This window comes from Schistocerca gregaria, chromosome 2, assembly GCF_023897955.1.
Source record: "Schistocerca gregaria isolate iqSchGreg1 chromosome 2, iqSchGreg1.2, whole genome shotgun sequence".
In the NCBI taxonomy this organism is placed as follows: Eukaryota; Metazoa; Arthropoda; class Insecta; order Orthoptera; family Acrididae; genus Schistocerca; species Schistocerca gregaria.
This window is the reverse complement of record NC_064921.1, coordinates 85630926-85643758: the sequence shown is the minus strand read 5'-3', so window position 1 is coordinate 85643758 and position 12833 is coordinate 85630926. Positions and strand designations below refer to the sequence as shown.

At 45.3% G+C, this 12833-nt stretch overlaps 1 protein-coding gene across 4 annotated transcripts in view; it reads right to left on the bottom strand.

The window, feature by feature from the left end:
* The window catches only part of LOC126336364 (dehydrogenase/reductase SDR family member 11-like), a 477124-nt gene that overhangs the window by 36091 nt on the left and 428200 nt on the right, over window positions 1-12833 (bottom strand). For all 4 annotated transcript variants that reach the window (XM_049999963.1, XM_049999965.1, XM_049999967.1 and 1 more), the window contains exon 3: window positions 2056-2185. In XM_049999963.1, the coding sequence (XP_049855920.1) occupies window positions 2056-2185 (130 nt within the window). The remainder of the gene's footprint in view (window positions 1-2055; window positions 2186-12833) is intronic.

Here is a 12833-nt window from a genome sequence, read left to right as displayed (position 1 = left end):
ATTGCGCCCTTCAGTCCGTGCATGGCAGAAAAAAATTTATGGAGACAGGGACAGTGTTCGATAAAGGGAGGAGCAGGCGGCCAAGAACATCCGAGGAAAACATCGATCGCGTTTAAACGTCTGCACTCGTTCACCTACGAAGTCCATCCGCACTGCTGCCAGACAGTTGCAACTACCGCGTTCAACTGTGTATAACGTCCTCCACAAGAACTTACGGTTGTACGCTTACAAAGTGCAACTGTTCCAGACACTTGAGCCAAATGATAAGCCAAAACGGACAGAGTTTGCACTCAACATGGTGGAACGCATTTCGGTGGATGAAGCACTCCTCAAGCGGGTTTGTTTCAGTGACGAGGCAAGTTCTCATTTTTCTGCGACATTAAACAAACACATTGTGAGAATATGGGGATCTGAACACCCCGGTGTGACTACGGAGCTTCACCGGGATAGTCCAAAAGTGAAAGTGTGGTGTGGTGTGGAATCATGTGCAACCGAATACTAGGTCCATTTTTCTTCAACGAGTCAACAATTACCGAATATGTAGCACCACAAATGATTGACTTACATCCAACTATAATTATCTAGCAAGATGGTGCACAACCACATTGGGGACTGCATGTTGGTCGTTTCCTCAATGATACATTTCCAGGCAGATAGATTAGGAGGGGTAGGCCAATTCCTTGGCCACTGCGTTCGCCAGATATCGCTCCCTTGGACTTTTTAATGGGGGTACACAAAAGATATCGTGTATCAAACACAGATATGGGATATTGCTGACTTGAAGGAAAGGATTCGTAATGCCATTGCCACAATTGATGTGCTTCGTGTAACTAAAGGCGCCCATAAATAGATCTATTAAACACCGTCAAAAAAACTTTTATAAACACTGATTACAATGAAAGAAATGTTGAAACTTCCTGGCAGATTAAAATTGTGTGTCGGACCGAGACTCGAACTCGGGACCTTTGCCTTTCACGGACGAGTGCTCTACCATCTGAGCACACTGTCCTCACAGCTTTACTTCTGCCAGTAACTCGTCTCCTACTTTCCAAACTTAACAGAAGCTCTCCTGCGAACCTTGCAGAACTATCACTCCTGAAAGAAAGGACATTGCGGAGACATGGCTTAGCCACAACCTGGAGGTGTTTCCAGAATGAGATTTTCACTCTGCAGCGGAGTGTGCGCTGATATGAAATTTCCTGGCAGATTAAAACTGTGTGTCGAACCGAGACACGAACTCGGGACCTTTGCCTTTGCTCTACCAACTGAGCTACCCAAGCAGGACACACAGTTTTAATCTGCCAGGAAATTTTATATCAGTGCACACTCCGCTGCAGAGTAAAAATCTCATTCTGGAAACATCCCCCAGACAGTGGCTAAGTCATGTTTCCGCAATATCCTTTCTTTCAGGAGTGCTAGTTCTGCAAGGTTCGCAGGAGAGCTTCTGTGCTTGGGTAGCTCAGTTGGTAGAGCACTTGCCCGCGAAAGGCGAAGGTCCCGAGTTCGACTCTCGGTCCGGCATACAGTTTTAATCTGCCAGGAAATTTCGCATCAGCGCACACTTCGCCGCAAAGTGGAAATCTCATTCTGTAAAGAAATGTTGTTGAAACATTTCAAAAACTGCAATCGTAATAAAATTTTGAAGTTGTGGAGGGACTATATGGACAGCCTGTATTTTAGACCTCGTTAACGATTGTCAGTTTGTAAAGCTATTTAGCTATGTACAAGTGAGCCTATCCCGTTTTGTTTGTTTCTCCTTGGTGGAGGCTTTTCGTGTGTGTTCGGAGTGTGCTACGACTTTTTGGGGTGTATGGAGGTGCGTTACCTAACACGTACCCGCTAAGAAACATTTCAGCATGGACAATGACAGCTTCTGTTGCTGCTGTTTCGCACTTGTTCCAAAAGGCGTTCACTGCGCGTGAGAGACACCGTCATGCGTTATTCTTAAGGTCGCAAAGCTGTGCAGAATTGTGTACGTTAGACTGCAAGATACAGAAAAATGTAACTGAATAAAACTAACAGTACAATCTTTCACAAGACGTATCACAACCCCACCTGTTGATGTGGATGATGAAGCCGTCGTCGACACCTCTTTTCAGCATGTCCTGCACGGCCTCCCTGGTGCAGACGCTCAGACCCAACACGTTCACGTCCAGGATTCGCTTCCAGTCCTCCGTCTTGCCCTCTGGTCACAAGAACAAAGAGAAATACTACTGCAGTTACTTACACATTTTAGCAGTATCTACTGGCTCAACCAACTGCAATGCAGACGCTAGGGGAGAGGCTTACTGTTAAAATCGAGAGAGCATAGTGAAAGATGGACTTATGTATGTGGACATTTATTTGAGGATAGTTTCAGAATGAGTGGAAATTTCATGTTACGAGAGCTAAAGAGTCGCGCGTGGCATCTGTGGTATCGTCGACTTACACGGCAGTGACGTTACTATCTCAGAACTTGTGCATCTTTGACTCAGTTGCAGAACAGAGAGTAGTCAAGTGTTGCACATGGAGTAAGCTGGCAGAACTTTTAGCGTAGTGCATATTGGGGGAAGATTTTGCTGACAAATCATTAATTAGGAATCATTAATCCGATGGAAGGACGCAGCGTTTATGGAACACAGAGAATGGGTTTCCATTGTGGATATGTTTTTAAGTTTATTATTTTTTCTGACGCGTACAGATAATGTTAGCGATTCTTGCAATTGAACGGTCCGTCTCCCCTCCTCAGTTTAGCTGATTTCAATTTGTCTTGTAAGGCTTTTGTAAAGAGAGTAAACTTTTCGGTTTTCTGTGAATGTTACGTTCTTGTTCTTGTTACAAAAAGAGTTTAAAATACAGCATTGTCATCATTATGAACGGATTAGCATTTTCATTTCAAGTAAGAAGTTTTTTCTAGTACGAGAAAAACATCCCATTCTCTCTCCCAGTAGTTTAGTTTTAATTTAGCATATTTAGCTGCTGCGATTTCTTCATACTGTGCTATTGCTGCTGATTATGCTGTAATTTTTCATGTGAGATTTTCATATTTTGTTTCTTTCGTCTCTCATCACACGTTTCCATTGAGCAAATTGTAAGCATTTTCTTTGTAATTCAGATTTTTAATGACTCAGTGAACACTGTGCGTTTGTAGCTCTGCAATGTAATTGCAGTGTTTCAATTTTTTGGGCAGTGCACAATTTGATTTTGATACTGGTTCTTGAGTAACAGTTTTGATTTTACTTCGTGTAGTTTTGTCCTTATGTGAATGTGTGCACTGAGACATGCTGTTTGCAATAATAATTTCAGTTCTATCCTTTTATAACAGAGGAGAGTTCATTCCGTTTTGAATAAAAAGCAGCTGATAATTTTTATGCTCTTGAACAAACGAACGATCGAGTCGGAGCGAATAACTTTCAACAAGTTCAAACAACAGTCAGACAACATATTCCAAAATGAAAACTTCTAAAGATGATGGAACGTCACTGCAGGTTAAAGACAGCGTTGTATGCAGAGTGTCAGTTAGGACAATTAGCAGTTTTCTTCTGAAATCTGGGCTTAGGAAACGACGCAACCGGCCACTGGGAGTGCCGCTTCGTGACTTGTGATGTGGCTCTCTGGTCCTTCAATAAAAACGTAAATTCCTCTATCGAGGTCATTCATGAAGTTACGAAAATTCATTGATCATCATATAAAAAGCAGTGAAAAAAGCATGCCAGCTCTGAGCACTATGGGACTTAACATCTGAGGTCATCAGTCACATAGAGCTTAGAACTACTTAAACCTAACCAACCTAAGGACATCACACACATCCATGCCCGAGGCAGGATTCGAACCTGCGACCGTAGCGGTCGCGCGGTTCCAGACTAAAGCGCCTAGAACCGTTCTCGGCCACACCGTCCGGCCGCAGTTTGTCTAGATGAATAAAAACAGAAATATTTTTAACAATTGAAAAATTATTGAAGGTGAAAAAGACACACCAGCTCATATACAACAATCAGAAAGTGATGATCACGGGTTGTGTGTTTACGTGTGAGACATAATACTAGCAACAAAAACAATTTTCGGCTTACCGGTGCATAGAGTCCCCCGCAGCTAATAGATGCTGCAGACGGCAGATTCCAAAGTGGCGGTTCGACAACAGTTGTGATTTCTTGATTGCATTCCAAGACTGTCATTGATTCCTTCTGACTTCGTCTCCAGGCTTTGCTTGAGCCTCGATGTGCTGACAGTCAACAGCTCCTCTGCTGAGTATTTACGTAAATTAGGGTCGTGTGACCGACCAGTCTGTGAAGACTCGAAAAGTGACACGTCGAGAGACAGGAAGAAGACTTGTTCGCTTGCTGTTTTTGCTATATTTTTCTACTGCCTCAGCACTGTGTCCGTCAGCGATGTGACAACAGTTTTGACTTTCTATTGACAAACGAATGCTACTAGTGGTGCAATGACTTTTTTCAAGTACAGTACAGTACAAAGTAACGACGTAGAGGACCAAAACTGGGAATCATGATCTAGAGACCTGTAACGTCGAATAGTGCAGTGTTTGTTGATGGAAAGCTGAACAGGCCGGGCCCATAAAGAGAACCACCTAAGCCATGCTGTTGCTTTTCCTAGAACGTCAGAGAGATGTAGTCTCACCAAGTCCACATGATTATGCACAAACTTCTCATGGAAGTCAGTGCGGTCATCCCATGTGTGATATCTCTCGCAACCAGCAGAAACGCTGTAATTTCCTCCATGTCAGCATGGGTGGGGCGTGTTGGCGAGGTATCTGATGCATTATTTCGCAGTAATTATTCTGATAATGGATGGAATTTGCTAGGTATAGTCCGTCCGAAGATGACATCTATTATCTGCCTCTTAGGCGGTGTGCTATGACGAGGCGAAACTACTTTCGTACAGCCACAACTGTAGGTTGTTGACCGTTCGCTGAAATGACATATCAAGCTAGAGCGCATGACATATTAGTTCACTTTGTTACATAAACGAAAAGAAGATTCACTTAATTTTGACACACTTCTTTGCCACAGGAGTACGAGATAATTTTGATAAAATGCAACTGTCATGGACTGGCAAAGCGTCACTTGATGCACTAATTAACGAACTGTTCTGTTGCAGCACAGTGTTCAACAGCAACGAAGTACATTTTATCAGAAGCTTTAACTATCATGTTGGACCTGTACTATGATGTTGACTCCTTCACATGTGGTCACCACCTAGACGAGATCTGGCATGCTCTACACTATATTGACCTCAACGTGAGTGTGCTGCAGGATTGTAGGGGGGGGGGGGGGGGAGAGGCGAGGTCTTCAAGAACATCGCTGATGTCTGTGGTGTAGCATTGCAATCACTTTACGGTACCAACCAGTCTCTATGCGCGATCACTGGATATGAACTGCAGGAAGCTAAGCAAGGCAGTGAAATTGTTGTCAAGCACACTACAGTTATACTTTCACAGCCTGCCATTTCGAATATTTATAATCTACAGCATCAGTATCCTATAAAAAAGAATCTAATCGGTTGGGATGATTGTTTTGAGATGCTAAATTCCGTTTTTGTATTTGTTACTGAACCTGTATTACTTACGAGGACACAAGTTTTCCTACAATAACAATAATTATTATTTCGTGTAGCGTAATGACCTGGTGTAGGTCTTTCAATTGGATGCTACTACAACGACTTGCATACTCCTAACCTACCCCAGTTACCCAACAGGAGAAATGGGACCTACAAAGTATAGGGCATAGACAGCCTGCAAAAACCTGTGGTCTGACCCGGATCCAGACATTTCAAGGCACGCACTTTACATCTCGACCACCAGCCCCGACAGGTTTTTATAAAATAGTGTTTTGCGGATCTCAATACAGGAACTATGAGGTATAACAAAGATTCCTATGTTTAGGTGGCTGTAATGAGAGGAGGTCCCTATTCACATGGCAGTATAGTTTGCTACACAACAGCTCACAGACAAGTGGAGTGTGTTTTTCTTCAGTGGAGTTGAAATCTTCTCCCGTGGGTGACGTTCATGTCATGTATTCATATGAGAGTCGATAAGCACTTGTCCATTTTAGAGAACCTATAGTCAGTGTTTTCGTGTGTTAGAGTAGTTTTATCTTTTGTTGGGAACTGCAAGGCATGTGTCTAGCCAACCAATCGTATTACTCAGCGCGGAGAATTCGCTTAGCTGGGTCTTCGTGGTTTAGTGGACAAAGATAACCCCTCGGGTTCCGCCCGCCACCGCGAACGACGTCCTTCACTTGCTGCCGAGAATCTACTGACTTGTAATCCACCGAGCGAGGTGGCGCAGTGGATAGCACACTGGACTCGCATTCGGGAGGACGACGGTTCAATCCCGTCTCCGGCCATCCTGATTTAGGTTCTCCGTGATTTCCGTAAATCGTTTCAGGCAAATGCCGGGATGGTTCCTTTGAAAGGGCACGGCCGATTTCCTTCCCAATCCTTCCCTAACCCGAGCTTGCGCTCCGTCTCTAATGACCTCGTTGTCGACGGGACGTTAAACACTAATCACCACCACTTGTAATCCAAAAGTGGACGAATAGGCGGAAGAAAAATCGTGTAGTCGAAAATTTTTGTACAGCGGTAGGAGGTAGAGTCATAAACAACGTACTAAACATTTTTAATATGTATATGCCGAATGAAGCGATGAATGAAAATTTGTACCAAGGCTGGGATTCGAACCCGGATCTCCTGCTCATTAAGGAGATACGCTAACCATTACACCTCCCTAGCACGATGGCATAGTGATTAGCGCATGTGCCTAGTGATCAGGTGATCGCGGTTGAAATTTTCATTCGTCGCTTCAGTCAGCATACATACATTATAGACGTTTGACATTGGAAAAGGCCCCTGGGACTATATAGTTTCATGTGATACTGAAATAACACCAGTGGAAAGTGAGCGGGGGGGGGGGGGGGGGGGGAAGGCGAGGGGGGAGTTGGGGTGCGTTTGAAGGTCCCTTTCTTACGTTTTTCTTGAATAACTCGAAATCCGCTGCTTCTAGCGCTCATGTTTCCCAGTACAAAGTTAAACCTTATTGACAATGTCAGTATAAAAACGGGGATCAGAGATCATGACATCATTATAGCAAGTGTGATTACGAAAGGTCATAAATCAGTCTAGAAGGCTAGGAGAGTGTTTCTGCTAGATAGAACAGATAAGGAGTTATTAGCATCTCACTTACACAGTGAATTGACATCACTTAGTTCCAGTGAGATAGATATAGAGGAATAATGGCCAAAGTTTAAGCAAATCGTAAATCTAGGTCTGGACATGTGCCTAGTGACTGGACAAAGGATGGAAAAGACCTACCATGACTGAATAACGAAATTTGGAAGATGGTGAGGAAGCAGAGGCTGTTGCACTCACGGATCAAAAGGAGACGCACAAACGACGACAACGAAGGCTAGTAGAGATTTGTGCTTCTGTGAAATGATCTGTGTGCGAAGCATACAACAACTGCCACCTTCACACCTTTGCAACAGATCTGGAAGAGAGCCAGCGGGAATTCCGGTCTTACATAAAACTGCTAAGCAGGTCTAAGGCTTCTATTCAGTCCCTTGTTGACCAGAGTGGTGTGGCAGTTGAAGATAGAAAAACCAAAGGCGAAGTTTTAAACTTCACTTTCAAGATATCGTTCACACAGGAGAATCGTACAAACATACCGTCATTTGACCATCGAACCGACGCCCGTATGGACGACATAGTAATAAGCATGGATGACATAGAAAAACAACTTGGAGATTTGAAAGAACAAATCACCTGGTTCGGATGGAATACCAGTTGGATTTTACAAAGATTACTCTACAGCATTATCCCCTTACCTAGCTTGCATTTATCATGAATTTCTTGTCCAGCAGGAAGTCCGAAGTGACTGGAGAAAAGCGTAGATGGCTCCAGTGTATAAGAAGGATAAAAGAACCGACCCGCGAAATTACAGACCAATGTCCTTAACTTCTATTTGTTGCAGAATTCCTGAACATATTCTCAGTTCGAATATCACAAACTTTCTTGAGACTGAGAAGCTTATGTCCACGAACCACCATGGTTTTAGAAAGCGTGGCTTGTGCGACACTCAGGTTACCCTTTTCTCACATGATATACTGAGAAATACGTATAAAAGGTAACAGACAGATTCCATATTTCTGGATTTCCAGAAAGCATTTGACACCGTGCCCCATTACAGACTGTTAACGAAGGTACGAGCGTGTGAAATAAGTTTACTGATATGTGAGGGCCCAAAGACTTCCTAAATAATAAAACCCATTGTGCTGTCCTTGAGGGTGAGTGTTCATAAGAGAGAAGGGTATCCTAAGGAGCGCTCTAGGAAAGTGTGACAGGACCGCTGTTGTTCTCTGTATACATAAATGATTTGGCGGACAGCGTGGGCAACAATCTGAGGTTGTTTGCTGATGATCCCGTCGTGTACGGTAAGGTGACAAAGTTGAATGACTGTAGGAAAATACAAGACGACTTAGAAAAAATTTCCATTTGGTGTGATGAATGGCAGCTAGCTCTAAATGTGGAAAAATGTAAGTTAATGAGGATGAGTAGGAAGAACAAACCTTTCATATTCGGATACAGCGCTCCTAGCGTCCTGCTTGACATAGTTAAGTCTTTTAAATATCTGGGCGTAACGTTGCAAAGCGATATGAAGTCGAACGACCATGTGAGAACTGTGGTAGGGAAGGCGAGCGTTCGATTTCGTTTTACTGGGAGAATTTTAAGAAAAGTGTTGACCTTTAAAGGAGACCGCATATAGGGCGCTGGTGCGACCTACTCTTGAGTACTGCTCTCGTGTTTGGGATTCGTACAAGGTCGGATTGAAGGAAGATATCGAAGCAATTCAGAGGCGGGCTGCTAGATTTGTTACCAGCAGGTTTGAACAACACGTAAGTGTTATGGAGATGCATCGGGAACTCAAATGGGAATCCCTGCAGCGAAGGCAACGTTGCTTCTGAGAAACATTCTCGAGAAAATTTAGAGGACCGGCAGAGTGGAAATGAGCGCCGGGAGTCCCCCATTCGGGGAAGTTCGGCCGCCGAAGACAAGTAAGAGGGAGAGTCAAATGAAAACCTTAAATATTTTTTTTATATCTTATTTATTGGTCAAAAGAGGCACAAAGCTGTATCACTTTTCAACATAACCTCCACCACGCTAAATGCAAGTCCTCCAGCGATTACAAAGTGCATAAATTACTTCAGAGAAAAAGTTCTTTTGGTAGTCCGCGCAACCACGCATGCACCTGGTGGCGTACCTCTTCATCAGGACAGAACTTCTTTCCTCCCATTGCGTCTTTGTGTGGTCCAAACATATGGAAATCACTCGGGGCAATGTCTGGTTATTACAGTGAATGAGGAAGACACTCAAAATGGAAGTGAACCTACGTCTCGTCCCCAGGACCGATTCTTGCAAAGGAAGCCATCACCTTCTCGTTCAAAGCGCCGAAGAAGTTCTTCACAAACATCAACACGTCGTTCTCTCATTTCAGGAGTCAGCTGCCGTGATATCCATCTTGCAGACACTTTGCGAAACTGGAGCACACCATGCACAATGTGGTGTGGTGACCCATGACTAATCTGTAAACATTCTGCAATGCCATTCAGTGTCACTCGGCGGCTTTCCTTCACTGTGGCTTCAACTGCTGCAATCTTCTGTGGAGTGACGACTTGTTGTGCCTGACCTGGACGAGGAGCATCTTCGACTGAAGTCTCACCATTTGAGAACTTCCTACTCCATTCGTAGACTTGTTGCTGTGACAAACATGCATCACCGTACTGAATCTTCATTCGTCGATGAATTTCAATATGTTTCACATCTTCATTACGCAAAAACCGAATAACAGAGAGCTGTTCTTCCCTCGTGCAAGTCGCAAGTGGGGAGGTCATCTTTATACTGAGACTGTGACGCTATGTGTGCATCTGCACTATGCGGCCACCTACTGGCCATTCTGCACGCTATTTGTACCACGCTTACCAACTTACAGGAGAACGGCGCGAAATTTCGAGTTGTTATTACAAATTTAAGGTTTTCATTTGACTCACCCTCGTACTTATTGCATTCGACGCCACATTGGGCGACTTGCTCGTCGAAGATGGGGATCAAATGATGAGGACAACACAACACCCAATCCCTTAGCGGTGGAAAGCTTGTGCCCGAGCAGGGAATCGAACCCGGGCCCCTTGCCGTGGTACCCGCCGCTCTGACCACCTAGGTAAGGGGGGCGCACAGAGGACCGGCATTTGAGGCTGACTGCAGAACGATTCTACGGCCGCCAACATACATGACGCGTAAGGACCACGAAGATAAAATACGAGAAATTAGGACTCGTACGTAATCACAAAGACAGTCATTTTCCCCTCGCTCTATTTGCGAGTGGTACAGGAGAGGAAATGACTAGCAGTGATACAGCGTAACCTCCGCCACGCACCATACGGTGGCTTGTGGAATATCTCTGTAGATGTACACTCCTGGAAATTGAAATAAGAACACCGTGAATTCATTGTCCCAGGAAGGGGAAACTTTATTGACACATTCCTGGGGTCAGATACATCACATGATCACACTGACAGAACCACAGGCACATAGACACAGGCAACAGAGCATGCACAATGTCGGCACTAGTACAGTGTATATCCACCTTTCGCAGCAATGCAGGCTGCTATTCTCCCATGGAGACGATCGTAGAGATGCTGGATGTAGTCCTGTGGAACGGCTTGCCATGCCATTTCCACCTGGCGCCTCAGTTGGACCAGCGTTCGTGCTGGACGTGCAGACCGCGTGAGACGACGCTTCATCCAGTCCCAAACATGCTCAATGGGGGACAGATCCGGAGATCTTGCTGGCCAGGGTAATTGACTTACACCTTCTAGAGCACGTTGGGTGGCACGGGATACATGCGGACGTGCATTGTCCTGTTGGAACAGCAAGTTCCCTTGCCGGTCTAGGAATGGTAGTACGATGGGTTCGATGACGGTTTGGATGTACCGTGCACTATTCAGTGTCCCCTCGACGATCACCAGAGGTGTACGGCCAGTGTAGGAGACGCACCCCACACCATGATGCCGGGTGTTGGCCCTGTGTGCCTTGGTCGTATGCAGTCCTGATTGTGGCGCTCACCTGCACGGCGCCAAACACGCATATGACCATCATTGGCACCAAGGCAGAAGGGACTCTCATCGCTGAAGACTACACGTCTCCATTCGTCCCTCCATTCACGCCTGTCGTGACACCACTGGAGGCGGGCTGCACGATGTTGGGGCGTGAGCGAAAGACGGCCTAACGGTGTGCGGGACCGTTGCCCAGCTTCATGGAGATGGTTGCGAATGGTCCTCGCCGATACCCCAGGAGCAACAGTGTCCCTAATTTGCTGGGAAGTGGCGGTGCGGTCCCCTACCGCACTGCGTAGGATCCTACGGTCTTGGCGTGAATCCGTGCGTCGCTGAGGTCCGGTCCCAGGTCGACGGGCACGTGCACCTTCCGCCGACCACTGGCGACAACATCGATGTACTGTGGAGACCTCACGCCCCACGTGTTGAGCAATTCGGCGGTACGTCCACCCGGCCTCCCGCATGCCCACTACACGCCCTCGCTCAAAGTCCGTCAACTGCACATACGGTTCACGTCCACGCTGTCGCAGCATGCTACCAGTGTTAAAGACTGCGATGGAGCTCCGTAGGCCACGGCAAACTGGCTGACACTGACGGCGGCGGTGCACAAATGCTGCGCAGCTAGCGCCATTCGACGGCCAACACCGCGGTTCCTGGTGTGTCCGCTGTGCCGTGCGTGTGATCATTGCTTGTACAGCCCTCTCGCAGTGTCCGGAGCAAGTATGGTGGGTCTGACACACCGGTGTCAATGTGTTCTTTTTTCCATTTCCAGGAGTGTAGATGAAATTACGTTGAATTTCCTACATAAAGGGCCTTATTCATTTTTTCTGTAAGACTAACAGTTTCCGCTTTGCAGTTGGTTGATATTTCTCAAATTATTAAAAAATAGTGTTTCAGTGATATAAAAATACTATTTACTGTTAAATAAAGTGGATTAATAACAAGTGTGTACCACTTATAAACGCAGTAGAGCCTCATTAAGGGATAAATTGTGTTCTGGAGATGTAACACGTTGGAGGAAGGTTGTCTGAGCGAGAGGGTAGGCAGGTCGCCGGATTATGGTCATGCAATTCCCTCCTTCCTATGGATGCAAATTAAAAAGCGAGCAAGTGATTCTCCACTCTATTTACCCCCACTACATCACAAGAAGTAATTACCTTATGAACACCCACTAGCGAAATAGTGTGCCGACCTTGGAGGGGGGGGGGGGTGAGTATATCTGTGGTGCATACTGTCCTACATTGCAAGATGGAAACTGTTTTTTTGTCATCCTGGACGGTGGCTATCTTCCCGATTTCAGTGAGTCACTTATTTTCAGTTTACTAAATAAGTGCGGATTTGCAGTTGTTAACTGAGCTTTTATGTGAAATACAGTACATAGCTATAAACAATGGATGAGACGCGTATAAGTTGCACTTGCAATGTCAGTGATCTTTGGTGCGACAGAGACTGGATTGGCTGCCTATTATTGACAGCATATTGTAAAGTCGTATAATAGTATAGCAGCCACTTGGTTGTGAATTAATCACTGACCGGAAAATGACTGCACTTCTCCCACCATAAATTGTGTAATTGGTACACTACGGAAGTCTCTTCCATTCAGGAACTGCAGGCAACCGCAGATTGGGCTGCACTGAGTGGAGTCAAATACTACTCATCCACAGTGCGTCTTACAAAGTGTGTATGAACGTGTCTGGTGGAATGGGATTGATCGTGTTCAAGTCTATGAAG